The following is a 26784-nucleotide window of genomic DNA, read 5'->3' as shown; positions in this document are numbered from 1 at the left end:
TAGTAAGAGACATGGAGAATATTTAAACTGTGTTTACATTTTTCCAGAACAGGAGTCTAGGGATAGAAAAAAAGATAGTCTTCTAAAGAAGATGGAGAGGAAAGATGTGATTTTCAGTGCTATGAGGGCTTGAACAGAACAGTAATAGATAATGCTATACACAGAGCGAGAATTTCTTTTTCATGTTTTTCCCCATGTTTACTGTTCACCATTAAAAATTCTGTGAGAGTAAAATTAAATTTTAAGCAAACAACATGAAAGATTAGCTCATGTAATTGATTTATAAAAAATACAGAAGTTTCTAAACAAAATCTGTTATCTATTAATTACGGCTGAAAAAAATCCTTTATTCTAAAAAGCTATGGAAATTTTGCTATGGTATGCCAACTTGAAACTAAACCTCATGTACAATCCAGAAGTCCATATAAACAAAGAAACCTACCCCGACTGCTTAGGAACTTTCATTTTCCGAGGCTTCTTCTCCTTCTCTGTCTCTTCATCTTTCCGCTTGCGCTTCTTCATTCCACGGTCTTCATTTTCTTTTAACTTCACTATCTACAAAGCAGATAGGACAGTGTTTGCCATCCTACAGGGCTTTTTACAACAAGAATCACTTCATTTTCCTGACACTTCCTGATTCAAAGCTGACATTACTATAGCAGAGCATGAGGGAGGGGAAGGGAGGAAAAGGACAGACAGGTAAACAATTGTCACCTTTCTCATCTGTAGAAGAGACTGATACCTTTCTTGCACTTTCTTTCCATTTCTAATTACAAACTTATGATAAGTAGCTATTTAATTTATATTTTTCCAGGGAAAAGTACCTCAATGTGTGTAATGGCAAACAGTAGAACTGGACTCCTACATAACAACTGCATTTACTAACAAGCCTCCATTGTTAGTCTTCCTAAATAGTTATTTTATTCAGACTTTTCAATAATAAAAACATTTCTCCAGATGCTGTAATTATCTAATATTTTTTTTAAAAAATCTAAAATGCAGGCAAGAAGCACAGAGAAAGTAGAAAATTTTAGGAATCTCATAGAACTTGTGAATGTGATATGCAAGCTGTTATGCTAGCATTAATCATAACTTCTGGACACAGAACAGTACACTGAGAGACAGCATAAAAACTACTTTTAAAATAGCTTGTCTTATTAGTTGAACTGCATTTTAACAGGTATTTTGTGTTAATGTTATTCTGAGTATTATGAACCATTACAAATCATGCAAATACAAGCAAGACTGTAAATGCACTGTTGAGACATGTTCACATTTTCTTCTAACCACCCTGACATCTGCTGGAAGGACTACACAGCAAGGCACAAACAGTCCAGAAGGCTCCTGCAATGCACTGGTGATAACTTCTTGTCACAAATGGTGGAGGAGCCTACGAGGAAGGGTGTCCTGCTGGATCTTGTCCTTACCAAGGGAGAGGGACTGGTTGGAGATGTGAAGGTTGGGGGCAGCCTTGGCTGCAGTGACCATGAGATGGTGGAGTTCAGGATCCTGCACGAAAGAAGTAAGGCAACAAGCAGGATTGCAACCCTGTACTTCAGGAGAGCAGACTTTGGGCTCTTCAGAAACCTATTTGGAGGAATCTCATGGGTTAAGGCCCTAGAGGGAAGGGGGGTCCAGGAGAGCTGTCTAATATTCAAACATCACTTCCTCCAAGCTCAAGAGCAGTGCATCCGTATGAGTAAGAAGTCCAGCAAAAGGGGCAGGAGACCTGAATGGGTGAGCAAGGAGCTCCTGGCCAAATTCAGACAGAAGAAGAAAGTACACAGAATGTGGGAGAGGGGACAGGCTACTTGGGAGAATTATAGGAATGCAGTCAGAGTATGTAGAGATGCAGCGAGGAAGGCGAAGGCCCAGCTGGAATCGAGTTTGGCAAGGGATGCCAAGGACAGGAAGGGCTTCTTCAAATACATCAGTATCAAGAGGAGGACTAGGGAAAATGTGGGCCCTCTACTGAACGGGGTGGGGGCCCTGGTGACAAGGGATACAGAGAAGGCAGAATTACTGAATGCCTCCTTTGCTTCAGTCTTCACTGCTAAGGGCAGCCCTCAAGAATCCTGTAGACTGGACAAAAAGTCTGGAGAAGGGACTCCTTTGGTTGAGGAGGATAGGATTAGAGATTTTCTGAGGAAGCCTGATGTTCACAAATCCATGGGCCCGGATGGGCTGCACCCATGGGTACTGAGGGAGCTGGCAGATGTTGTGGCCAAGTCACTCTCCCTCATGTTTGAAAAGTCATGGAGAACTGGAGAGGTGCCTGAGGACTGGAAGAAAGCCAGTGTCACGCCAGTCTTCAAGAAGGGCAAGAAGGAGGACCCAGGAAACTTCAGGCCAGTCAGCCTCACCTCCATCCCTGGAAAGGTGGTGGAACAGCTCATCCTGGATGTCATCTCCAGATGTATGGAGGAAAACAAGGTGATCAGGAGTAGCCAGCATGGCTTCACCAAGGGGAAATCCTGCTTAACCAATCTGATAGCCTTCCCTGGTGGAATGACTGGCTGGGTAGATGAGGGGAGAGCAGCCGACATGTACCTTGACTTCAGCAAGACTTTTGACACTGTCTCCCATAACATCCTCCCATAAGCTCAGGAAGTGTGGGTTAGATGAGTGGACAGTGAGGTGGATTGAGAACTGGCTGAAAGTTCTGAATTTCCTTCTCTGAGCTCAGAGTGTTGTCATCAGTCGCGTGGAGTCCGGTTGGAGGCCTGTGGCTAGTGGAGTTCCCCAGGGCTCAGTACTGGGTCCCATCCTGTTCAACTTCTTCATCAATGACCTGGATGAGGGGACAGAGTGCCTCCTCAGCAAGTTTGCTGATGATACCAAGCTGGGAGGGAGGAGTGGCTGATACACCTGAGGGCTGTGCTGCCATTCAGAGAGACCTGGACAGGCTGGAGAGCTGGGCAGAGAGGAACCTCATGAGGTTCAACAAGGGCAAGTGCAGGGTCCTGCACCTAGGGAAAAATAACCCCAGGTACCAGTACAGGCTGTGGGCTGACCTTCTGGAGAGCAGCTCTGCAGAGAAGGACCTGGGAGTGCTGGTGGATGACAAGTTGACCGTGAGCCAGCAATGTGCCCTTGTGGCCAGGAAGGCCAATAGTCTCCTGGGGTGCATTAGGAAGAGTGTTGCCAGCAGGTCGAGGGAGGTGATCGTGCCCCTCTACTCAGCCCTGGTGAGGCCTCACCTCGAGTACTGCATCTAGTTCTGGGCTCCCCAGTACAAGAGAGACATGGTGCTACTGGAGAGAGTCCAGCGTAGGGCTACAAAGATGATCAGAGGGCTGGAACACCTCCCCTATGAGGAATGGCTGCGAGAGCTGGGCCTGTTTAGCCTGGGGAAGAGAAGACTGAGGGGGGATCTTCTCAATGTATATAAATACCTGAAGGGAGGGTGTCAAGGGGATGGGGACAAACTCTTTTCAGTTGTCCCATTTGACAGCACCAGAAGCAATGGGCAGAAGCTGAACCACAAGAAGTTCCACCCGAACGTGAGGGGGAATTTCTTCCCTGTGAGAGTGACGGAGCCCTGAAGCAGGTTGCCCCAAGGGGTGGTGGAGTCTCCTTCTCTGGAGATCTTCAAGGCCCGCCTGGACGCAACCCTGTCTAACATGCACTAGGTGACCCTGCCTGAGCAGGTGGGTTGGACTAGATGATTTCCAGAGGTCCCTTCCGACCTTACTGATTCTATGATCCTATGAAAATTCCTATAAAATTAAGGAACTATGTTTTACTTACTGGATGGGCACAATTCATTTACTTGATGTCCACAGATTGTCTAAGTTTGTAAGACTAACCATCTGTGTAGGCAAGTTATTTCTGCAATGCTTGTACATTAGCCACAAAACAGAAACTGCCGTGGAAGAACACTGCATCATTGTGCTTTCAGCCTCCTCACTTGAGCCATTCTAACCATATCAAATTATTCCCAAGATTCACCTAGCCATAAGTTCTGTACATAAAGTACAATTACTATCACTCACTTTAGGTGGCCTGTGCTTTTTGTCTTCTGCAAAGTCTTCATCTTCTGAGTCAGATGCCTGGCGGAACTGCAGCGTACCAGTGTTGATATAAAACCCTCCATATTTGGTTGTCAGCGATGCAGGAACCAATTCATCATACTGGGCAGGAAACAGAAGGTAAGGGGTTTATCAGTATTTCTTAACAAAACAAAACAGTCGCTTTTAATTCTTTATCTTTAGGGACTTGTAAATAAATAAGTATACAATACAGCTTCCTAGAATAGAAACAGGAAACTAATGCTATTGAAAATTTATTTCTAGGGCATAGAGAATTAATCTTACAGAATAACCTTCCTACTTTAAAGCAAAAGTTTATCTGGAAGAAGAGAAAGAAGGAGAAAAGCAGCTTTCTGAAGGGAGTGAGGACTGGCATAGGCATTTTTTCCTCTGAGGCAAAAACCGTATTTCCCTGGTATTCCACCTCTGACAGTACTTTATGCTAGAAGGCTAAACTCAAGATGCATAAAGCATTTGAATAATCTAGTATCACCTGCCTATGAGCAGCCTAACTTCACTGTTTATTGCCTGTTTGTCTGGGCAGTAGGCAGGAACACAGCAAATTATTTGTTTTGGTCTACTATAGCTTTAAAGGCATACTACAAATGCAAAAGATTTTGTAAAAATACTACCTCTATGTATTTTAAATGGTAAGATTCATACTTCTATTGAATGTCCCTCAATTTTATGAAAGAACATGCAGTTTCTTAGCAATACCTTCCATTATTCATACACTTCTTTCACAGACCTTTTCAGCTATCTGTAAGTGAAAGATAGCTACAAACACATAATCCAGAATCTATTGCTTGTATCTTAAAAAGACAGTGAGATGTCACAACTGAAGTAGTCCAATCTATATCGGAATTTTACAAAATTATGTATTATTATATAAAGGAAACAGAACTGAAAATCTTAAGTGTTTGCTTTTGTAAAACAAGAATAAAAACCCTCTCAGGTTATATGCTCTTTTCATTAAGACAACCACAGTAATGCTCAAGTCTTTTTCCCAATTAACTTTTATTAATACATACCTCTGCAGTGCACATGACAGATTTATACTGTTCCAACACACTTCACGTGTAATCTCTAACCAGTCTGCCTGCTCAAGTACCTACCCCTTCTTTTAAAGTTCTTTGCAGTTTTCTTTTGTTTAAATAACCTATCGCAGATCCAACAAACTTAACCACAGCATCCATTACCTTATTTATGATTTTAGGTGTTCAATATGACATGGCCTAACATACAAATACTACAATCACAGGACTTATTTTACTGAAAGCCAGATATTCTCACTCTGTTTACACTGTTTCGAAGCCATGAAAGGTTTCAACATCTTATACGTAGTCCTTTATTTTGCACAGAACTTAATGTACATGAAAGACTTTCCAAGTTACATTACAAGGCCGTATCTCAAAAATATTATTGTCTAAAGACATATAGGAGATGAGGTCAATGTTAAGTATAGTGAAAGACAGGATAATTATGTTATGACCAGCAGCTTCTTAAGAATGACATTCTCCCCAAGCATTATCATAACTCAGTTAATCTCTAGGAAATATCTTGTTACTGGCAAAATTTCAAAAAGGCTGAGACAACTCATAGAATCATTCTAGCTTTATGCATAAATACGAAAGCATACCATAGGAATATTTACAAGAGAAACGAGGAAGGATTGCCTTGACAATGCCATTATCGCTACATAGAAGGACAATGTTGCCTTGAACTACTTCAAATTCTTCTGTTTTGGGGATTTCAAATACTGAACACAAGATGAGCTTAAGCAACAGATACAATTTTGGAAGCTATAGCTTGTCTGGAGACATAAAACAGCAAATCTGTGCAACACGTATGCCAACAGAAGTAAAGGAAGAAGCATTTACAGGACCCAGAAAACATTACAATGACTAGAAACATACAACAACAATGCAGTAACTAAGAATCTATTTTTGCCCTTCTTTTGGAAAAAAAAAAAAAGTGTAGGATTTAAAATGCACTTTGAAGGTATGCACTCAGGCAGAGGAAAAAGTCAGTTCCAATTTACATCTGTAAGCAATAAAGCAAATATGTTAGCATGGCCAAATGATTAAGAGTTAAGTAGAATACACGAGAACAAAACTACACCTATGTTACTTTGAAACTTCAACCAGTAGGCCTTCCGCTGCCTGTCTGTTAAGATGGAGTATGTGCTAGATTTCAGCAGGTTGAATGAATTAGTAGGCAAGCACCACACACTCCCACAACGTTAACTGAAGACATGCAATCACTTATAGAAAGGGAACACGCACAGTGACAAGTAGACTGTCCATTACCAAGGTAGTTCATTCCCACTGCAGAGGATGCAAAATATACACTGAATATACAACCAAAGATGCAGGTTAAGAACCAAAAGGCTTGGGCTAGTAAGAGCATGAAAACAGAGGAGTTATCTGGAAAATGAAAATAGTTTAAAGTACTTTCAACAAGTAACCTGGGTAGAAGAGCCTGAACTGGAGACTTTTTTGTATTTGATCAGAACAAACAGAAGTTTCTGCAACAGTCATATCACCTTTACAATCCTGGAATGGAAGGCTGAACAAGCATTAGAGAAACACAGAAAAAGAAAAGAGGTGACAGAATCTGTGAAATATCCTGAGATCATGCAAAAAATAAAGTGTAGGAAATCAGGAGACTATTGATTGGACACAGTAGAAGCAAAGGGACTTACTTGGTTGTGGATTTGTCATTCATCTTAAGAGACCAGGAAGATCATGCAAAGAAAGAAGTGCAAAGGAAAGCTTAAAAGCAGAGGCTGGTGAGAACTTCAGAGAAATCTCATGTTTTTCTAGAGCTCTCAAAACCAACTTCATGAAGTACAAGAAAGATGAAGGGAGAGAAAATAAATGATTATCCCCAGTATTTAATACATAGAATAGGCATTTTCCTTGTGAGCTGATAGGGAGTGAACTGAATTAGTGACATTGGGGTAACATGAGATCAGAATAGAAGAATATAGTTGTTGCCAAGTTTGGAGGAGAAAGCACAAAGATGGGACTATCGCCATAAGAAATTAAGAATAAGTAAACCGAAACACCATAAAGAGTTGGCTGCTAGAGAGAAGATGGAAGCCCTGGAGAATATAAAAGACACCAACAATTAAAGATAGTTCACAAGTAAGGAAGCTATGAACTACTGAAGATAAGTATAATCAAGAGACTACATAGCACAGATCCACAGGAACAAGTCATCCAGAAAGGCAGACTTCATTCAATATACCAATCAGAGTACAAGTACAAACTATTCCAAGCAGTTAGCAAGTAAGCAATGGGAAGCAGGGTCAGCAAGATGTGGATGCATAATTTAACAGCTGAAGTTTCAATAGCTTCTGCTGAGGACCATGAATTTAGTCAAGTTTTCACGACCCTCTGACATTCAGTTCTCCTTAATCAATTATATTTACACTTCAGAGTTTACTTTTCCTTATCAAAATTTGATTTGCCCTCAGTCCATTGAAGGCATTATTTATAACCCTACAATTTTTTTTAGGTAGGTAAGTTGAAAATGAAACTATTAGTGTACCCAGTGCCTCTCCGCCTTCAGCTTGAGATTGTTTTCTAGTGCCCTAATTAAACAGAAAATTTGAACAACAGTGCATTGGCAATAGTTAAACTAAACGTCATGTTGAAGTTTCTTCAGAACTCTGTTAAGGGCATACGACTCTTCCAATTTGGAAAACTTAAAAATTAGTTTCAAGTCTTTCTTTGCATTAGCTTTTTTCTACAGAAAAATCAGAAACAGCTCTCAGAACCTGCTCTTCTGATCCTACTTAAGGAAAATAGTTTAACTCCTTTACAGCATTCTGATCTTCCTTATCCATTCGAAGATTGAGAATAAAAATTTTTCTTAGAGCTACAAATATACAAGACTTCATAAATTATCAACTCCTGAGAACACCAGTTTTGTCCCACTTCAGATCATGGATTCATTCTGCAAAATAAGGCTGATACATTGTCTGACTGCCTAAAATCAGATCAGTATGCAAGTCCATTTCAACTATTGTCCTTGAGCTGCTCAATGCCTTCATTTAATTATGCATTTAAGTGTGAAAAGCAATCCAAAGGCTTTTTAAAAAAATTAATTAACCAATATACCAAGAAAAAATAGTAAGAGTTTTACAGATTATACCAGTTTAGCTCCAAAATCAAGACCTGTTTATACGTAACACTTAGATTTTATTATTTTGATACTAATATCGTCTACTCTTCCGTTCAGATATTCTAACCACAATTCTCTTCACTTACCATTTCATCACAGAACAACCTAAGATATTGATCCCCTAAGTGAGATTTGCTGCAAATATGTGTGTTTTTAAAAATGTAGATAACCCCTTATTTGTTGTGAAAGCAATATTTAGAAAAAGCCAATCAGAGATCATTTTTGTTTCTTCTTGAAGATATTTCTGAGATGGCTCTAACCAGCCGTGTTTTTCTGTTTGTTTTTTGATCATCACTAGCCCACTAAATGAAGTCAAACTACTGAAGTCATGTTGATTATGTCTGCTGCAGCTCAACAAATTGAAGATCTACATACTTAACTACATGTTTAAGATACTTCAAACAAACACTCTTGATTGATCTCTTAACTATGCTCCTAAAGGTGTAACAATTGAAATGCACTCTTCTAATCTGCTGTCTCTTAAGGGTAACTTTTCACCAAAGGCCAAAATTATCTTTTAGAAAAGCAACATAGTAGAACACACAGTATCATGAAGATGATCAACAGGGAACAATATACTGCCTTTCTAATTCAGGATGACACCAAAAAGCAAGCACAACCCTCCCCCCACCCCAATTTTTCCATGCTAAAGGTCCTTTTTCACACAATGTATATGTAAGCTTACATTTTTAGCTTAAACTGTTTTTCATCCTGCAGCAAAGAGCAGCTGGAACTTGCGCTGCTTATAGATTTCTAGGTAGGCAGTTCTCCTTTGTATTCATCTACCCTACAACATGGAAGGGTGCTGGTCTTTTTTTTTTTTTTTCCCAAATGTGCAAGTCTTACCTCTGTGTAAAACTAACTGCATACTTTTTAGTAAACACTAACCATGTATTAACTCATATCCTCTTCTATTTCCAGCCTTTCTGCTGTGTGGTAGCTCTGAGACACCGCTGTATTCCTCTGCGATCTGTAACATCTATGTAAAGCTTACATTGCCAGGTAGGTATTCAACAAGTCAAACCTCTGGAGGTCACTGCAACAGCAATTAGCCCAGTCAAATTAGACTCTCATGCACATATAAATATATGTGTGCCTGCAGGTGTAATGAAAGTGGTGGGGAGCAGAAATCCATGGGAACACTGTTCCACAAGGAATGTACCACCTGGCAAGTCATACTATAGAAGAGCCTATTTTCAACACTGAAGCAGTGAGGATGGACAGCTTTCTTTGTAGGTTACGTACATTTTGTGTGCTACCATTGCAGAGATGTTAGTAAGCAAAGATTAGAACTTTTCAGATTAACTGCTGCAAAGCAGTTAGAAATAAGACTTAAAATTATCTGGATTAAGTTCAGCACGACTGAACAGTTAAAAATCAACATAAAAAGATTCTTTGTACAGTCTGAAAAAATGGATTTCCTATCTGTCTGCAATTCAATTCAGAGAAGAATACACATTTCTTCCAAATGGGACTAGGTAATAAGATTATCCAAGAAGGCATGCAGCAAGGTTAAAAAAAACCAAAAAACAAACAAACAAAAAAACATATACACTGGGTATGTCCAAAGAATGTATACCATGTACTTTTGCTATAAGAGAAAGACAAGTCTGAAGAAAGAAGGCGTGCAAGAATTGAAGGCATCACTTAGAGTAATATGTGCCCACAAGAGTTTCTCCAGTATTTTCATTTGGCTGGCTTCATGTTTGAGTCCTCTGAATCTCTCTTCGGGAGCCCCTGCCTTTCTATGTTCAGTAGCCCCACAGACTTGGACAGTCTGAATACAGCCATACTACAGAAGTGCCAGCTATGCTGTAGAGAAGTATCGATTCTTTCCGGAGTAAGTAATCAACACAGAACTGCAAGATCAGTAAGAAGAATCTCATTCAAGATTCTCTCTCACAGGAAAGAGATACTGGCAATTTAGCTTACTAAACTGCCTGAACTCCACCACATTCTTTTAGGGCAGGTACCAATGTCCTTTCCAGGAGTCTGACAGGAAAAACCTCTTCTGCTTAGGAGAAGCCCCCTTCTATTAGCACCTTCCAGGAAGCTTCCTACAGAAATGCATGCCCTGCAGCAGTCCGTACTCCAGCCCTATACAGTCCATAACCTGGGAACCATGTTAGTGGCAGATTCCCAACACTTTATCCTGATTTGAAAAAAAAAAAAACACCAAAAAAAGGAGCAGTTACTTTCCTGTATCCTTAGAGAAACGAAGTATACTAAATATATATACATATACATATATATATATATATGATCATGTGTTACATATGCAGAATCACTTATCTGCAAATAAACACAAAGAGCAAGTGAATTCTGCTTCCTTTACTACAGTGTTTGCTAAAAAGCAGGCTTAGAATTTGATTGCTTTGATGTCTTCAACAACATTTGGTGGTATTACCTAAAAATTTGGTTTCAGAAGGAAGATCTCTCTAAAGCTAAGTAGCAAATCTGCTTCAGTGCCAAGGAGCTCAGTATTTTTCTCACACCTGAAACACAACAAAAAGGACTAAAATTCTAAGCAGTTTTCAATTTTGCAGGGAATAAACAGGGAGACAACAGGTCTCCTACCTAGAGCAATTCAAGGCACTTCTGTACTCATTTTTCAAGTGCCTGTGTCCAAGACATCACTTTGTGTCAGAAAGAATCCTTTCTTCTGGAAGATAAGCCTAGGCTGGACCTGCCTGCAACATCTCTTAGGGTACACTACGATTTAGTAGCTGGCCACACAGAATATGAGCAAAGCAGTCACGAAGTCTTTTCTTCTAAACATTTTTCTCTTTGCATCTGACAGTGATAGAATAAGAGGTTTTGTTACACTGAACTCCTGTATTACAGGATCTTTAAGCTTTGCAACAGGAAGTTAGACTAGCACCTGGTATACAGTGCATTTTTCTGCTTTTATATATAGAAATGGGGATGAAAGCAGAACTGAGAGATGCCCTCTCAATAGTTTGTAGTAGACAAAGCAAAACAGTTTGTTCAGGAGAACAGTCTTTAGAGAACACACCATTCTCCAGTAGCTTCGACAACAACCACATGACACAACCATCTGGTCCTCTGACAACTGCCTTTTGTATCTCCTGTCAGACTCCTTGCAAAAAACATATCAGAAGTGTTTCTGCAGATCTAATGGATCTGCTGCTGACAACAGCAGCCCTGGAAGCAGGCACAGAATCAAAAATAGTCTGCCAGATTCAAGTAAAGCATCAAGGGTCCTGTACTAGGAATAACAGATAGATCAGTGAATGTTATCTGAATTCAGATATCAGACCCATGATAGGTCATGATAAATTCAGGGAAAAAGAAAAAAAAAAGAAAAAGGACAACTCAGGTCCTGTACCATAAAATTTCAAAACTGAGGATAGTTATCTCAAGCAATACTGAGAAAACAGATAAGCCTATGGTTTCTCAAAGGAAAGCAGCACCTCATCTTCTGTGGTTACTGAGCTGAAGACAAAACTGAATTGGAAAGAACATACTAAGTCTTACAATGGCTCTTGATACGGTCACAGTGGCACAACTAAAATCTTAGATATGATAGGTTAGCCTAATAAAGGTAATTTCAACTAAAATTTTAGTCTACATCAAGAATAAATACAAGCCAAGACAAGCATATACAACAAAACTTTTTTCACACAACTTGTTCATGTGCCTTCAGACTGACTTTACTGGAAGTAACAATACCCAAGCTCAGCCTGTGATCCACTGTGGTGAACTACTGAGGTTCTTTTGTGCAACGAGGTATCAATTCTACAGCATGCCTCCTATGCATCCCACACTGTTTATAGCAACATTCAGTCCAACAGCTCTATTATGCTAGAGACCTCACAGTTCAGGGTTCACTGAAGTCCTTAAAAAGGACTTAACTTCCTAGATTTAATATCACATACAAATTGAGGAGCAGCATAATATATGCTAGTAACATACTTCTCTTTAGTGCTTTTCTTACTCTTTCATCATCTTCTCTCTCCTGCTCAACTTTCAGCCCCTTCCTTGCAGTCATTTTCTCCAGTGTCAATCAACAGGCAAAGACACCAGAGGAGACTGAAGGCTGACTTACTTGACTAAACAGTATACCTAATTCTTCTTGGTATTTGGCAAAGGTGAGTCACAGGAGGTTCCCAATATCATCCATTCTTCTGAGCTGCTTCCTTCTCATTGTCATGATTTCCTAGATCACCTCTAAGATTTAAGTGCCCTCTTATTAGCTTCCAAGTATCCCTGATATTACCTTCATCTAACTAATGCCCTTTTCTTTTACCACATTTGAGACAGTGTTGGCTTTGGAAAATACTCAAATAAAACAAGCTGCAAAATCTTGCTGTTTAACCAAGCTGTTCTCTTTCAAATTTCAGATATACTCAGTGAATATGTTTAAAAACCTGTAAGAATATGGTGATTATTTTGGGAGCAGAATAGCATCCCTATCTAATGCAGGAAATCCAACACCAGCAATTTACTAGCAATCCAGACAGCTAGTAAAAGAAAGCAAACAGAGCCAGTGTAATTCCAGTCCACGGTAAGTGAAATGTATGAATAAAGACAGTTTTATTTCTAAAACTGGAAATCTTAAAATACATTTGAAGAAGATTAAATATACGGTATAGTAATAGCTTAAGTCTTCCAACGGCCTAAAATGCTTGAACAAGACTACAGTAAATACCATAGCTTCTTGGATGCCTTAAGTAATGCATCCTGTGGATCCATATGCCACTTACCCAAGGGCACAAAGTATTTCCTTTTACCTTTCCTTAGGAAGCAAAAGAAAAATATATTTTCTTGTTGCTGCTTCAATAAGGCTTACTTACTGCTTCAGAATTATCTATGAAAGGGTCCGTTTCATCATAACCATAACCTATATCAATCAGATCTTGCAGGCGATCCTTCCGATGTTTGTGGGGCTTTCCACCCTGAAAATAAGATAAGTGTTAGATCATTAGGGAGGGAGGAAGGAAATACTAAAATCTTTGAAACAGATGGCATTAAAGTAACGGTCATTCAGGGAAATAGAGTTTTGCTTTCTTGCATGTCTCTTCAAAGATAGTCTAAATGACTGAAAACTAGAAGGCATAATTCTCCAGAGACTGTTTTCTCATATAAATTATGAGCTCCTGCAAATGTGCTAAAATTCTTTACAATAGTCACACCAGAATCATCCCTGTAAGGTATTCACTAGTCACTTGGTTTCCAAGTGACTGAGACCTTCACAATATTTCCTATTTACAATTATGTTTTTAAAGTTTTCAGTAGTGGTAAAAGGACTGGTATAATTTAGAAAGTTTAAGGTTTTTAGTATGTTAGAATCATTACAAAGGAAAACAAATAGCCTAGCATTCACTAACACACTCTTCCATAAAAGATAGATTGCTTCTGTCCAGAAAGGTGAAGACTAAGCCAAAAGCAAAATATTTTGATCTGTTACTTGCAGATACGATGCACATGAACTTTCAAGAAGTTTTAGCATTCATTTAACATAACTGAAGAAAAACGTTACTGAAATAAAATCCTTTGAAATGCAACTGGTAAGACCATGAAATGGTTACCTGAATAACTTCAAACCAGAAATTGCAGCTTAAATTGTAGGTTCACTTACCTTCAGGAGAGAGTAAACTTCAGATTATCCCATTGAATACTTTTCTAATGTGCAAGTGCTACTGTTAATACAAGTGAAATAATAAGAAATCATACCCAGCTCAAATAGATAGAATTCAGGAAGTTAAACTTACAGCTATCCAAAATTGACAATGTAAAATTCTTAAAGACAGCATCCTCTAAAAGAGATCACCTTCACTAAAATGGTATCCTGTTTTTTTTTTGGCATGCATTCAAGGTGACTTACCCCTGAAGCTCCTCATACTGCATTCTGCAGTTCTAAGCATGTTTAGAATAAGTACAAGTCTTTTCATTTGTGAGATACAAGTATCATGGCCCACTCATTACTGTGAGCATGCTGAAATTTCCTTTGAACAGTATCTACCTTGCTCTTTTATGAGCAATGTAAGCACCTTAACACTTGCATTTTAATAGTACTTTGTAATGAGTCTGAGTTTGCTTGTGTTCTTGCAAGCAAACAGGAATCTCTATTTAATTCTCAAGTAGAATTAAATAGATATATCAGATAGTTTTAAGGAAAAAAAACACAAGTAAGTTCCATTTTTAATTCAAGTTTTCAAGCTTTATAACACTACTTCTAAGCTTTCCTATTTGTCCTATCACCCCTCTATACTCAGAGGGTCAAGCACCTGAATGATTGCATGGCCCCAAAACATGTTGTATATTTTTAAGAGTTTAAAAAAAGGGTGAAAAAAAATCTTAGAAAAATAGAGGCAGCATGTAAGAATTCTCACTGTTGAATTTCCACCATTTATCATGCAAAAGCTTATTTAGTTGTCATGACTGAATGAGGCACCTGGAAGGCGTCTCAAGAACACTACTTAAACTATACTTCACCTCTACTTATCTCTTTAATGACTATAGTGCAATTCATCTCTGTACCAGATCTCTTCCTACATCCAAGTAACTATGGGTGAAACACTCAGAAGGCCTACATGATTGTTTGTGCGCCCATAATCATTTTGCAGCAACAGTTATTTCAGAGTGTGGGCAAAAAAAAATTTTTTTCAATACTTTCTTACTGCCTGGTATTCATAAAATCATGATGTAGATACAGGACAAAGTTAAATGGAACAGAAGGCTTGTAATAGCAGGCTGACTAAAACCAGGATCAAAGCAATAAGCTGTATTCAGAGGTATGAAGCTATCTGAACCACTGTGTGTATAGTTAAAGAACTTCCTCCAGGCTGGATAGTACCCAGTTATGTTTAAGGGAGTACGTTGAAAAGTCTGTAGGATCAAGACTTTAAGGATGCAAGATTACAGCAGAAAAACCTGAAGAAATTATCTGCATCATGTTTACTACAGAGCAGTTCAAGGAAGTTTTCCCACCAAAGCCCTTAACTTCCACCTCCCCCAAAACAGTTCCTTCAACCTTTGTCTCAAAACACAAGCAGGCATAATACTCAAGCAAGTTAAGATGTTTAGCTCCTGAGACAGCAGATGGTATTCAAGCAAGTGTTCAAGAAATTCAAATATAAACTCAACAGATTAAAACTTAAATTACACGGAAGTTAAACAACCTTTGTACAATAGGACTAGAATTCAACAAACGCAACACCAATTTTTAAAAAGTCTTCCAATGGCCCTTTTGGGAGTCTCTAAGCCAGTAAGACTAACCTTTATTATTGGGCAAGTTAAAATAAGTTATAAAAAATAATCAGAACATATCAAGAGGATACACGTTCCAGGGCAAAAGAAAGTTTTGATAGAAGTCAGTCCTTTTTCAAAAGCTTTAAATAAGGTCCAAAATTTTTTAAAGAAAACAAGCTATCATGGGATAAAAGGAAAGGCGTACTCAAATTAGTGACTGGCTTAAGGCTAGGAAACAAAAGGTAGCAATAAATAGCTCACTTTGTAACAAAGAGTCATCAGTGGTATCACCAATGAATCTGTACTTTTCAGAGAGTGCTAAAAGCGGGTTCTTGTGGAGGGGAAATGCACAAAATTTGAGAGGACAATCAGGATAGTAAAAAAAAATGCAACTGAAGAATTACTGAAAGATCTCACAGTTTGTGAGTACTTAGTATGATAAATGATCAGTTGAAGTCAGTATCAATAAAAGCCAGGTAATGCACACAAGGAAAGTACAACCTCAGCAGCAACAAAGAAAGATGTGCTCTCAATTTATTATACTGCTCAGGAAGCACTGGAATTATGTACAGTATTCTGACAGCTCGTCAAAAAAAAAAAATCAAGACTGGTCAAAAGAGAAGATTATTAAGACTATGAAACAAGGTACAAAAGGAAGTCATCATTGTATCACTGACAAATCAGAACATCCTAGCATTGATATGCTTTCATGTAAAAAAAAATAGAACAAAAAATGGAAGAAAGCAAGGCAACAAGAATGCTTGAAGGAAAAAAACAAATCCAACTCCTGTACAAGAACAGAATGTTAAAACACTTCAGCTGACGAAAGAGCTGAGTTCAGATGATAGTTTCAAAATCACACACAGCATGGAGAAGGTGAACAGGAAACAATTCTTCATTGTTTCTCACAGAGCAAGAGCTACAGAGCACTCTGAACACACTAGCCAATGAGTCTAAAGCATACTTTGTTTTCATATGATGTAATCAACATGGTACTCACTGCCACGGAAAACAGTCTCATACATATCAATGAACTCAGAAAATGATTAAGCAAGTTCATAGAAGAAAACTACATAAAGGGCAGTTAAACACAGACTCTTTGAGTAGGGAAGAAATTAATCCAGATTGCTAAAAAGGCACACTGAAAAAAATATCAATGCACATTTACACTGTGCTAAACTTTCGAGAATGAGATTCTACTAGTTTCAGAGGAGTATACTATCATGCATTAAATGGACCTTTGTTCTGATACAATAAGATTCTTACATTACATAAAACATTGCCCAAGATTCACTACCACATTTTTACAATACACAACATGCCAGGGTGGTAGGCCCAACAAGCAGTCGTTAATTTGATTTCTTCTAGAGAAATAACAGGAGAAATCAAAAGAATGAGAAGCGTTCAGAATAGATGTCTATGCTATTGCTTTAAAATTTGAATTCATCCATCCATTCAAAAGTTCTTAACAATCGATCAAGCAAATGCTACGCTAACTTTATGCATCTTGTTTTATGAAAACGTATTTATTTACATGCCTTTTTTGTAGAATCAGCAAGATACACCAAATACCTTACTGATTATGCTTAAAGGAATTTACTTGAAAATAAGTAAAAATAAGTCTGACAGACTATTTGATGTGCATCCAATTTTTACAAAAGAATGCAGAATCAATGCAAAGTTAACAGCTGCCATACACATTATGATTAAAAAGGATCATCTGACTCCACTTTAAAAATGGATACAGATGAGTTTAATCAGTTTAAGAAGAAACTAGTACTTCCTTGCAAATTCAAATCTCTCATGCACTCAATGATCACTTTTTATATAAGTATTGTTAGAAAGAAGAAAACTGGTATTTACTTTATGGGATACTTGTTCTAGTTTAAGCTATGAAGCAAACGTCTTGCAAGATTTACGAGAAGGTTGGATGTTGTCAGAACATGAGCAACTGTACTGGATCAGTGTACAAAGATGTAATCCCGCTGAGCATGAAGGGTAAGTAGAGACTGATTGTTCTTGTACTGGAAGAAAGAAAGAACAGGCAGTATCTAACAAAAGAACTATCAATCACTAGCCACCCTCTATGCTTAGTGGTCCTAATCTGGTAAATTATTCTTTGTACAGAAGCCATTTTCTTTGAGATTTTTCTTTTTGGGGGCAGAGTGGTGGTGGGGTAGATTAAGGTGTGGCAGGGAATGACATAAAGGCAAGAAATCAAAAATGCAAGCAGAATTCAAGGTATGAGTACAGTTTGGATTTAGATGGTGGTTTAATGATAGTTTCTAATTCAGTATCTATTGCTTTCCTAACAGTTACAAATATTCTAATTTCCTTTTCTTGACTACTGAGCACTGAACTGAGGTTTTTATAAATCTATTAACACTGTATCTTGCCCATAAATGGCAATCCTTATTTTGAATGCATGTGTAAATGTATACGTAATGTTAGAATTTCTTCCACTGCTACCACCCCCTACATCCATTGCTTTACATTCTCTACACTGATTTTCATTTGCTGTGGTTATGCAGCTTGTTTCACAATATTATAAAACCATAATATATATTTTGAAAATGACTGCTATAGAAAAATATAGTTGAAAGATTTCTCTTCAAGTTAAACAAACAATTATCATCCAAATGAAGACCAAATAGTATTATGAAATTGTCCTCTCTGTACACTGTTATATATTGAGTTTGTCAAACCCTTCATAAGATGACAACGGTTCTTTTCAAATTGAAATTTCTTCTCCTACGTATCACAGCTAAGATAAAATGAAACAGTAGTTATTTCTGCAAAACATAGACCAACACTGATTAAGTTAGTCTGTCTTTGCCAGAGAAAATCCAAAGAAATCAGACAAACAGTATTTTTAGTTCATATATTAGTAACAAAAGATACAAATTAACTGCCGTTGTTTCCTTTTACTATTGAGGTGCTGTACTAGTAGCCCAGACTATCAACATGTCGAGGCATGATGATTAGTTTTGATTGCCAGCTCAGAATTAATCACCCCACCCTACCTGTATGAATTCTTAAAGACCTGTTTGGGTGTGGTTTTAGTCAATGTTTTCTGATTTCTACCTCCATTTATTAGTGAAAGCCTCTTCACGTTGCTACCAAGTGGTGTTCAAGTCATTCATGCTATGCTTTCAGGAGTCAGCAGAGTACCTTTAGGCAGCTGGCAGCTACAAGAAACTCATCAAGTGATGACTTATTCATTCGACAGTAACTTCCTATGGAAGCATTCCAAACTAGGCACAAATGCATCAAGATTCATTTGTACTTAGCACAAAACAGAGGAGCTGTTTAGTAGTGCACAACAGCATTACATAAGAATTCTTTCCTCCAGAGCAGTATTTATCATGAATATTGACCTGCATCTATTGCTCAGTTGTTTTTATATAGGAAGCTTTTCCAAGAATAGCCTTGCAAGCTATAACAATCTATAGAAAAATCTATTTAACAACACATTCATCTAATAAGCCTGTATGTAGCAGCTTCAAGCTGCTTAGATGAAATATGAGAAAGTCAACTGATATGTACAGAAATTGACATTTATTAGCAACTCTATTCAGGGAAAAAAGTGATGCAGCATAGATGTTAATATCAGAAATTATTACCAAATATTTGTGTATTTTAACAAAGGTACAGTAACTCACATATTTTGCCTCGAACTTCTTGGCCAGCATTTCTACTTCATGCCGCTCACGTTGTTCATCATTAAATGGATCTTCTGAATGAACTGATTTCTTCTGAAAGAAGTAGTAGTTAAATGTTCATTCCATTTTACAAGAAACAGTTAGAATGCATCTAATGAAAAATCATTACATGCCAATAAATTATGCTCTGATAACTGTATAAATAGTCAGAACTTGTACTAAGAGACCATATACTTGCTTTACAATCTAAAAATGGGTTTGACTTATTCAAATTATCACTCAATTACTTATCTTCTACTGATGAAGAGACAAACAAACAAGTTCAGAAAAACAGGCTCAGATTCATATTTGTCCAGGCATTCTGCTACAACTTCAGCTGAAATCGTGAGCATGAGACAAAACTAGAACTGATTGAGGTTCAAAGAAGAAAAATTTCTTGACTCTAACTTTTTCACCATTACTTCATTAGAGCCCATTTGCTGTGATCCTTTAAGACACAATACAGAAGATGCACTTGGTATGCTAATCAAGGAGGAAGCAACTAGAAGACTAAAAGGTTAGTAAGTCACGACCATAACCAGCAATATAAAGTAACAATAAGAGCTCAAGGAGTTTTTTTTTTTTGATAATGATGTTAGCAATCACAGCACATATTCTACAAGACTGCCACCACAGCAGCTCAAAGAATAACGAAGATTTAATATTCCAGTTGTATGAATAAGCAGAATTACCATCTTTTTTTTAGAAAAAGATTTCATTTACAAGAAGTCAACGAACAGTAATCATGAGTAGAAATTGTTCAGCGATAAGGTATTGCAGAAAAACAGGGATGCATTCTTAAAATTAGAGGTTTTATATATAAACATGGTAGCTGATAGAATAGAAATGGTACTATGATATAAAATTGAGTTGGAATGGAATTAAGCCTTTTATGGAGGTCAGCTAACTTTACTGCATATGGACCACCCACCAATAAATAAATCAAGACCTGTGTTAGACTAAGAACAAAAGGCAACATTCCAAGCTCACAGAAAGGCTTCCTCTACAGTAAGGAAAGCCAATATATTGACTAAATAATGACAAAGTAGCTTAACAGTATTAGGACCAGCACAATGAGGGAGTGAAGCTGAGTTGACCTGCAGAGACCACATCGCTATCTTGTATTATCTAAATTGATTAGATTAAAAAAGTAGGAGAGGTTATAGCTAATTCCAAAATATTTAACAAATTATACACCTATTTCCTGTGGGCATAGCTAAATATAAAATATTGCTCAATTTATTCAACATCCTTATCCAGCTTGTAGCTGGGAAAAGACTATTCTCTATCTTCCACTAGTGAAATGCTTTTTGAATTGTGAAGACAAGGCTGAGGCCAGAGGTCAAGTAAAATTTTATACTTAAGCATTAATTTGCCTCTAGCCACAAACCCCTCAAAGCTATAGCTGACCATATCACTCTGGTTAATTAAACTTTACAGGACCCTCAAATTCCAGAAAGTTTTAATTTTGACAGTTTCTAAGGACAGCTGTCTTACATCTAGCAGTAACTTTAACATAGTACTACTTCAGCACCTTTAGAAAAAGCCTGGCAGAAGTCAACTTGGGCTTCTGATTCATCTGTTTCGAATCTAATTCTACACACCGTGCTTCAATCTGCACCAGTGGAAAAGAGAATGCACACATTCACTTCTGCCAACTCTGAACAGGCAGATAACTTCTTCAGCCACTCTAACAAAAACCTCTCAATCACATGCCATAAGCTTAAAAAAAAATTACACCAAAAGATGAACTCTATGAATAACCCGATCACAGGATGGTCTCTTTATCACGGCAAAACAGCAGAATAAGGACAACAAAAGCTTACATCATGAACACTTCCACTAGCTTCTAATTCAGACGGGAAACCGAATTCTAGAATAAGAAAAGCAGTGCATTTATCCTGTCAAATAAGCTTTGAGGCTCTCTGGAGTTTGACTAGGGGACCTATTAAAGCAGTGTTTGAAAATAGTCCTATGCACCTGCAACAAGTCAGAATTATAAAACAAACCATCAGAAGTCCTTCTTCCCCCAGAACAGCCTGCCTCTGGAGAACTTCTCTTGGTTGCTCCAGTTTCGAACAACACTAAAAGACAGAAGGACATGTTCCCAATTATGTAACATCAGACTTTCAATGGGAATAGTTACAAGGAAGTTGAGCAACTTCTTGTAAGGGATAAGGAGCAAACAGAAACCTTCAGAAAACCTAGTCAGTCTTCACCCTACAATAACAGTTTGCATAACTAAGCTTATGTGAACTGTTCATTTTAAGCTGATTCATTGCTAAAATAACAGCAAATTCTGAAATCTAAAACTCCATTTTAAGCCACAGCATTACCTGTCAGCTAGTTCCTACCTGCTTGGAAAAAGTAAACTGCACAAGTTCTGTAGAAAAGTGGTAGGATGTGCAAGTTCCTTGGTCAATCTTTACTTTAAGAAGGTAGTTTTCTCTGTTGCATTAACTAGTAACACATCACTGTAGCTGTTCTACTCCACAAGTAGGATCAGTATTTCTTTCACTACTTTTCCTAATATCTTTAGGACTTTGCACTCTACAGAAAACTGGAAAAGAGAAGGGTTTGCTTGTAAATCATGACCAGTTCTTTCAGCTTCACTACTTCTATCTTAAAAGCACATTCTCAAATCTGAATTGTATCAAAATCCACTAAATTGATATTTGTTGCACCAACACCTCCGAAATGAGAAAGTCATCTCAGAACTTCATCAAAAATACAATTTTCCCAGATATATACCAATAATGTGGTTAATTAACATATTACTAACCTACAGAAAAACTAGTCGGGAAAAGGCAAGGGAAAGTCAACCTCCACATCCTGAGCTACACTAACAGTTACTATCCTCCCACAAAAACTGCTCAGAAAAAATGGCATTTTAGACTAGCAGACTAGTGCTACAATAATTCATAGTAGTCAGAATTGGAACTGTTCGCCTACAGCAGCTGTAGGATAGGATGAACAAAAGGAACCTGTTAACTTGCATGGGAAGATCTCAAGGGATTATTAAGATCAGTCATTGATTTTTCTTTTACATTTGAAGGCAATCCAGTTTTACATCCCACTCACTAAAAAGCAAAAAGTAAACAGGGTGGCCAAGTAATGGTATAGCATCATCATCATCTAGAAACACTCTGGATCATAATATAGAGGTTTTCACCATTTTTCAGTTTGAGCTGGATTTACAGATTCAAGTGATATCAATACTGGCACTTGAGGCTTGCTTTTAATTTTCACCAGAACTATCATCACTTTTCCAGTAACACTTATTTCCTTACCCCTGCCCTTTCCAAGAAGGGATCCCTAGAATTTTCTTGTGTACCAAAATTAAGAGGAGCCACAACTACTGGAGTCAACTGCAAACTTCACCAGTATCCTCAGCTCACAATGGTGACAAGCTTAAGGATATGCATTCCTCTTTCCTACTTTTACTCCCTGTTGATTGGCTAAGGATGCTTGCTTCCTTTAATATTGTCTGCACAATTTTTTTTTCCCCCCTTCGAAAATGAAGCAGTTCTCAGAGCCAAATATTTTCTGTTTGGAGGAAAAGTGAAAGTACTTTTTTTTTTTTTTTTTTTTTGATGAAGTTTCTAACAGTTATAGGAGTGATTGTGGTTTGAACCTGAACTCTCATCCTCTTCCATCCCCCCAAAGACCGTAGGAATTCACCTCCAGCACTAGTACCACTCACTGCACTGCTCCACAACGCTTGTCGTGGAGTCAGGCTAACAACTCTACCTACAGAAGGTGTTTTTTTTTTTTGGGGGGGGGGGGGGGGAAAGAGAGAGAGAGAGAGAGAGAGAGAGAGAGAGAGAGAGAGAGAGAGAGAGAGAGAGAGACCGGTACTGCAACATTTCCCTTCGCAAAAAAAAAGCTCCCAGGAAGAAGCGGCAACACCACTGCTGCCCAGGCAGGCAAGGTGAGGGGAAGAGAGGGGCGGTAGGACGAGGGGCACGACACGCTGGCGCTCTCCTCCCACCCCGGCGGCGACAAGCGCGAAGCCTCCGCTCCCCCCACGGGCCCGGGCGCAGCGCCGGGAGGAGCCGCAGCGGCGCTGCCCCGCTCCGCCGGGGCGCGGCCCGCCCCTGAGCCGGCCGGGGCGAGCGATAACGCCACCCGCGCGGCCGGGGCGGCGGGAGGGCGAAGGAAGGGCCAAGGGGAGGCGCCGTACCCGCGAGTCCCGGCACAGCAGCAGCTCCGGGTAGCTGAACTCCACGCAGCCCTCCTCCGTGGGGTCCTTCAGCACCACCTCCAGGCGCACCGTCTGGCGCAGCGGGAGCGCCTCCTTCGGCGGCGGCGGCTCCTGCCGGCTGCTTTGGCGCGGCGGCGGCTGCGACGGCGGAGGCAGCGGCGGCGGCTCCGGCCGGGGGGGTTCGCGCTGCGGCTGCTGCTGCTCGGGCCGGCCGGTGTCGCGGGGCGGCTCCAAGCGGGCGGCAGCGCTCTCGCGGGGCGGCGGCGGCGGCGGCTCCGGCTGGGAGGGCTCGTGCGGCGGCTCCGGCGGCGCCAACAGCGGCGCCTCGCGTCCCGCCAGCGGCGGCTCCGGCTCCCGCTCTAGCGCCGGGCTCTCGCCCTCGCGGCGCCTCACGGGTGACAGGCTAATGAACGGTACCCGGCGCGGCTCCGCCATCCTCCGCCACCCCCCTCCCCCCGCCCGCCCGCCCGCCCGCCCGTCCGCGCGCGCGCCGCTCGCCGGCGCCCGCCTACGCTCCTACGGTGACACCGCTCTCCCCCCTCCTTCCCTCCCGCCGGCTCCTCCTCCCTCTCCCCTCCGCCGCCCGGTCGGAGCGGCCCCCTACGTTCTCCTCGCTGCCACCAACCCCGCCATCTTGGAGCCCCCCCACATAAATAGAAGCAGGCCACTGGGCCGCGCAGGCGCACCGCGGCGCCCGACGCCGACGCGCCGCCCCGCGTCGCTGTTGTTATTGCTCAGCTTCCCCCCGACGTCACCGCGGCCGCCGGCGCCCGCCCCCAGTTGCCTTGGAAATATGCACGCTGCCTGCGGCCGCCGCCTTAAAGGGCCCGCAGCCACCCGGCCCCCAGCGGCGCCGCGCCGGCCGCCTGCCTGCGCCGCGCGGGGCGCCCCCGCCCGCCGCTGGCCGCGGCCACCTCGGCGGCCTGGTGGCGGGAGCCGGCTGCCCCCTCCCCCCTCCTCCCGCTCGAGCCCGGGGGCGGCGGTTGGCGCCAGGGGAGCGCGCGGCGCGGAGGGGAGCGGCCTCCGCAGGGAACCCCCCTCCCCCCGCCTCCCCCGAGGCGAGGCGAGGCGAGGCCCTGCTGGGGCGGGGAGGAAGGAGGGAAGAAAGGACGGGGGCAGCTCATGGCGGCGCTGCGTGGGGTGTTGGAAGCGGGAGCCGCCGGTCCCGGCTCCGGCCGGCCGCCCCTAAGGACAAGGGGCCGCCGGGGCTGCGGCCTGGCCCGGGGAACGGCCGCTTCAGGGTGTCGGGCTGTGCAACGCTCGTCCTTTCGGGGCAACGTGGGATACGTGCTGAGGCACCGGGGAGGGGGGTCATCCTTAGAGCAGTATGTGCCGAATTCCTTTGAATTCAACAACTGTGTCAGTGACCAAAAAAAAAAAAAAAAAAAAAAAAAAAAAAAATCCTAGAAATGGTCAAGATTTTTAATCCGGAGGGAGGAGAGACCTACTGTTTCCAGGCTGTAAGGGCCATAGTATGAATGCAACTTGTCTCAGTTCCATTAACATGCCCAGTTTAAAGTGCTGCTGGATCAACTGGCAAGACCAGCTTTATGGAAACTGTTCCTCAAAGCCGCCTGCCCAGCCTTCCTTGCAGAGCAGCAGTGAACCAGTCTGACAACGAGGTTATCCTCTGAACAGAGGTGGCTTGTTTTGAGGCCGTGTCTGGCTTGTAGATTGGCAATTCTGCATGCGGGAAGCAGTTGTAGATAGGTGGGAAGGAACTGTCCTCCAGAGGTGGGACCACATAAGGAAAGTCCAGGGGAAGAGTAATAGTGAGGCTTGCTTCTCCATGAGCAAGAATTTCCTGCAAGCTTATAAACTACTGCAGGCGTTTCAGCATGTCACCACCTAGCTTGACAGTTGGCTGGTATTTACAGATGGAGGTGTGCTACCAAAACACTGCTGAGCTTCAAGAAGCTGTGAACATCTTACATGTTCTATTTTCCAGCTGTGTTGGAACAGACAGAAAGACATTGCCATTTTTGGCCCTTTTTTAGCCTCAGAAATGATAGCTAGGAATTTTGATCTCATGTTGAAAGTATACTTACGTTATGCAAGCAAAGCATAATTTACATTATACATATTTGTAATATACATATTATTTTGAATAATTATAGTAGACTTTTTTGTCCAGTGCATTACTTTCTAAACTGCATTCATCACAGTGCTTGATGTTTTCCTCTCCTCATCTAAGAAGTCTTTTGACTTATTACTTTCATCTAGACTCCAGAGAATGTTCATGACACCAGAACAATATTATTGAAAATTATGATTTTACTAAGAAGGAATGGAGGACATTGCAGAATACTGATCATAGCAGGAAGACTGACATCATCCAAGAAACATACGCTGTCCTTTTGAAGCCTGAAAGGCCTTGTTGAGCGTTGTAGTGTGTTGCTTTATCTTAAAAATTTGCAGGTTCTAGTATAACTAGCAAACTTGGTAAAAGAATTCCTCACATATGTTTTGACTTCCATTGTCATAGTGAAATTATTCGAAAATCTCTCCAATTCTCCTGTTAAGAATTTTATACAGCTATCAGATGGGGCACATAATAGGCAATGCCTTTCCTTCTGGATTCAAACTGAGTATCACTAAGCTCCAAACCTGCAAATCCTGCCAGACAGATTCTAGTCCTCATCAAAGTTTCTCTGTTCTGTGTCATTAAGTTGTGTGATGGTGGAAGAGGAGCTTTCTTCAGCTGAAGAGCTAGGTAGTGCTCAGCAAACAGAAGTCTTGTGTGGAATTTATGGATTTTTTTGGCAGTTTTCCTGAATGTTTGTTTTCTGTTACCAGTTAGGAGACCAGAGACTGAAATAAGAACAACATAATAACAGGAACACAAACATGTCCCCAGTTAATACTTGGAGACGTCTTTGGAAAGGTGTACAGATAAGCTGTGGCTTATCTATAAGTTTCCAGCCTAAAACTCAGTTATGTCTTTCAAACTGCTAAGATACGTATTCAGAAGTAATGAATGTAGTTAAAGTACACCACAAGAAAATGAGTTTCACAAGTGTCTGGAATCCATTTACTTGGACTCGCATCCTGGTCAGATGCACACTTTTTAAATAGGAGAAAAATAAGATTTGACTGTTGATAAGTTTACAGAGAAAAAAAGAGAAGATGTTGGAAATACTTTCAGGCAGCCATTTGTTCTAAGTTATGCCATTGTAGACTTCGATAGAAATAGCAGTCTTCCACATGTAAGGTTTTGGTAGATCTTCACTGTTTTGTTCATATCCCTTCTCTTCTTGGAGCTTAATTAAACAAATAATGCCTCATAGATATGACGATGCTCTGAGCATCTTAGAGCGCACATCTTTATGAGGCTCAACATATGTTAATGCCTCTAGATAAATAGTAGTTTTGGATCTTTGAATTTAAAGTGAAGTTGCCAGAGATAGTGTACTCTGCATCTTAGTGTCGGAACAATCAGAAA

The 26784-nt window shown here is 40.5% G+C and overlaps 1 protein-coding gene across 3 annotated transcripts in view; it reads right to left on the bottom strand.

Annotated features, from left to right (window-relative positions):
* UBN2 (ubinuclein 2) overlaps positions 1 to 23777 on the bottom strand; it is a 50039-nt gene extending 26262 nt beyond the window's left edge. For 2 of the 3 annotated variants that reach the window (XM_062586830.1, XM_062586837.1), the window contains exons 1-5: positions 23322 to 23777; positions 19100 to 19192; positions 13040 to 13141; positions 3996 to 4133; positions 443 to 555 (exon numbers count right to left, since the gene is read on the bottom strand). In XM_062586830.1, the coding sequence (XP_062442814.1) occupies positions 443 to 555; positions 3996 to 4133; positions 13040 to 13141; positions 19100 to 19192; positions 23322 to 23777 (902 nt within the window). Of the gene's footprint in view, positions 1 to 442; positions 556 to 2550; positions 2593 to 3995; positions 4134 to 13039; positions 13142 to 19099; positions 19193 to 23321 lie in introns of those variants that run through there. The other variant, XM_062586844.1, reaches the window with a different exon arrangement.
* Positions 23778 to 26784: the final 3007 nt, after the last annotated feature.

The sequence above is a fragment of the Rhea pennata genome, chromosome 1 (genome assembly GCF_028389875.1).
Source record: "Rhea pennata isolate bPtePen1 chromosome 1, bPtePen1.pri, whole genome shotgun sequence".
Taxonomy (NCBI): domain Eukaryota; kingdom Metazoa; phylum Chordata; class Aves; order Rheiformes; family Rheidae; genus Rhea; species Rhea pennata.
The sequence above is the reverse complement of the archived record's forward strand: the minus strand, read 5'-3'. Positions and strand labels throughout refer to the sequence as shown.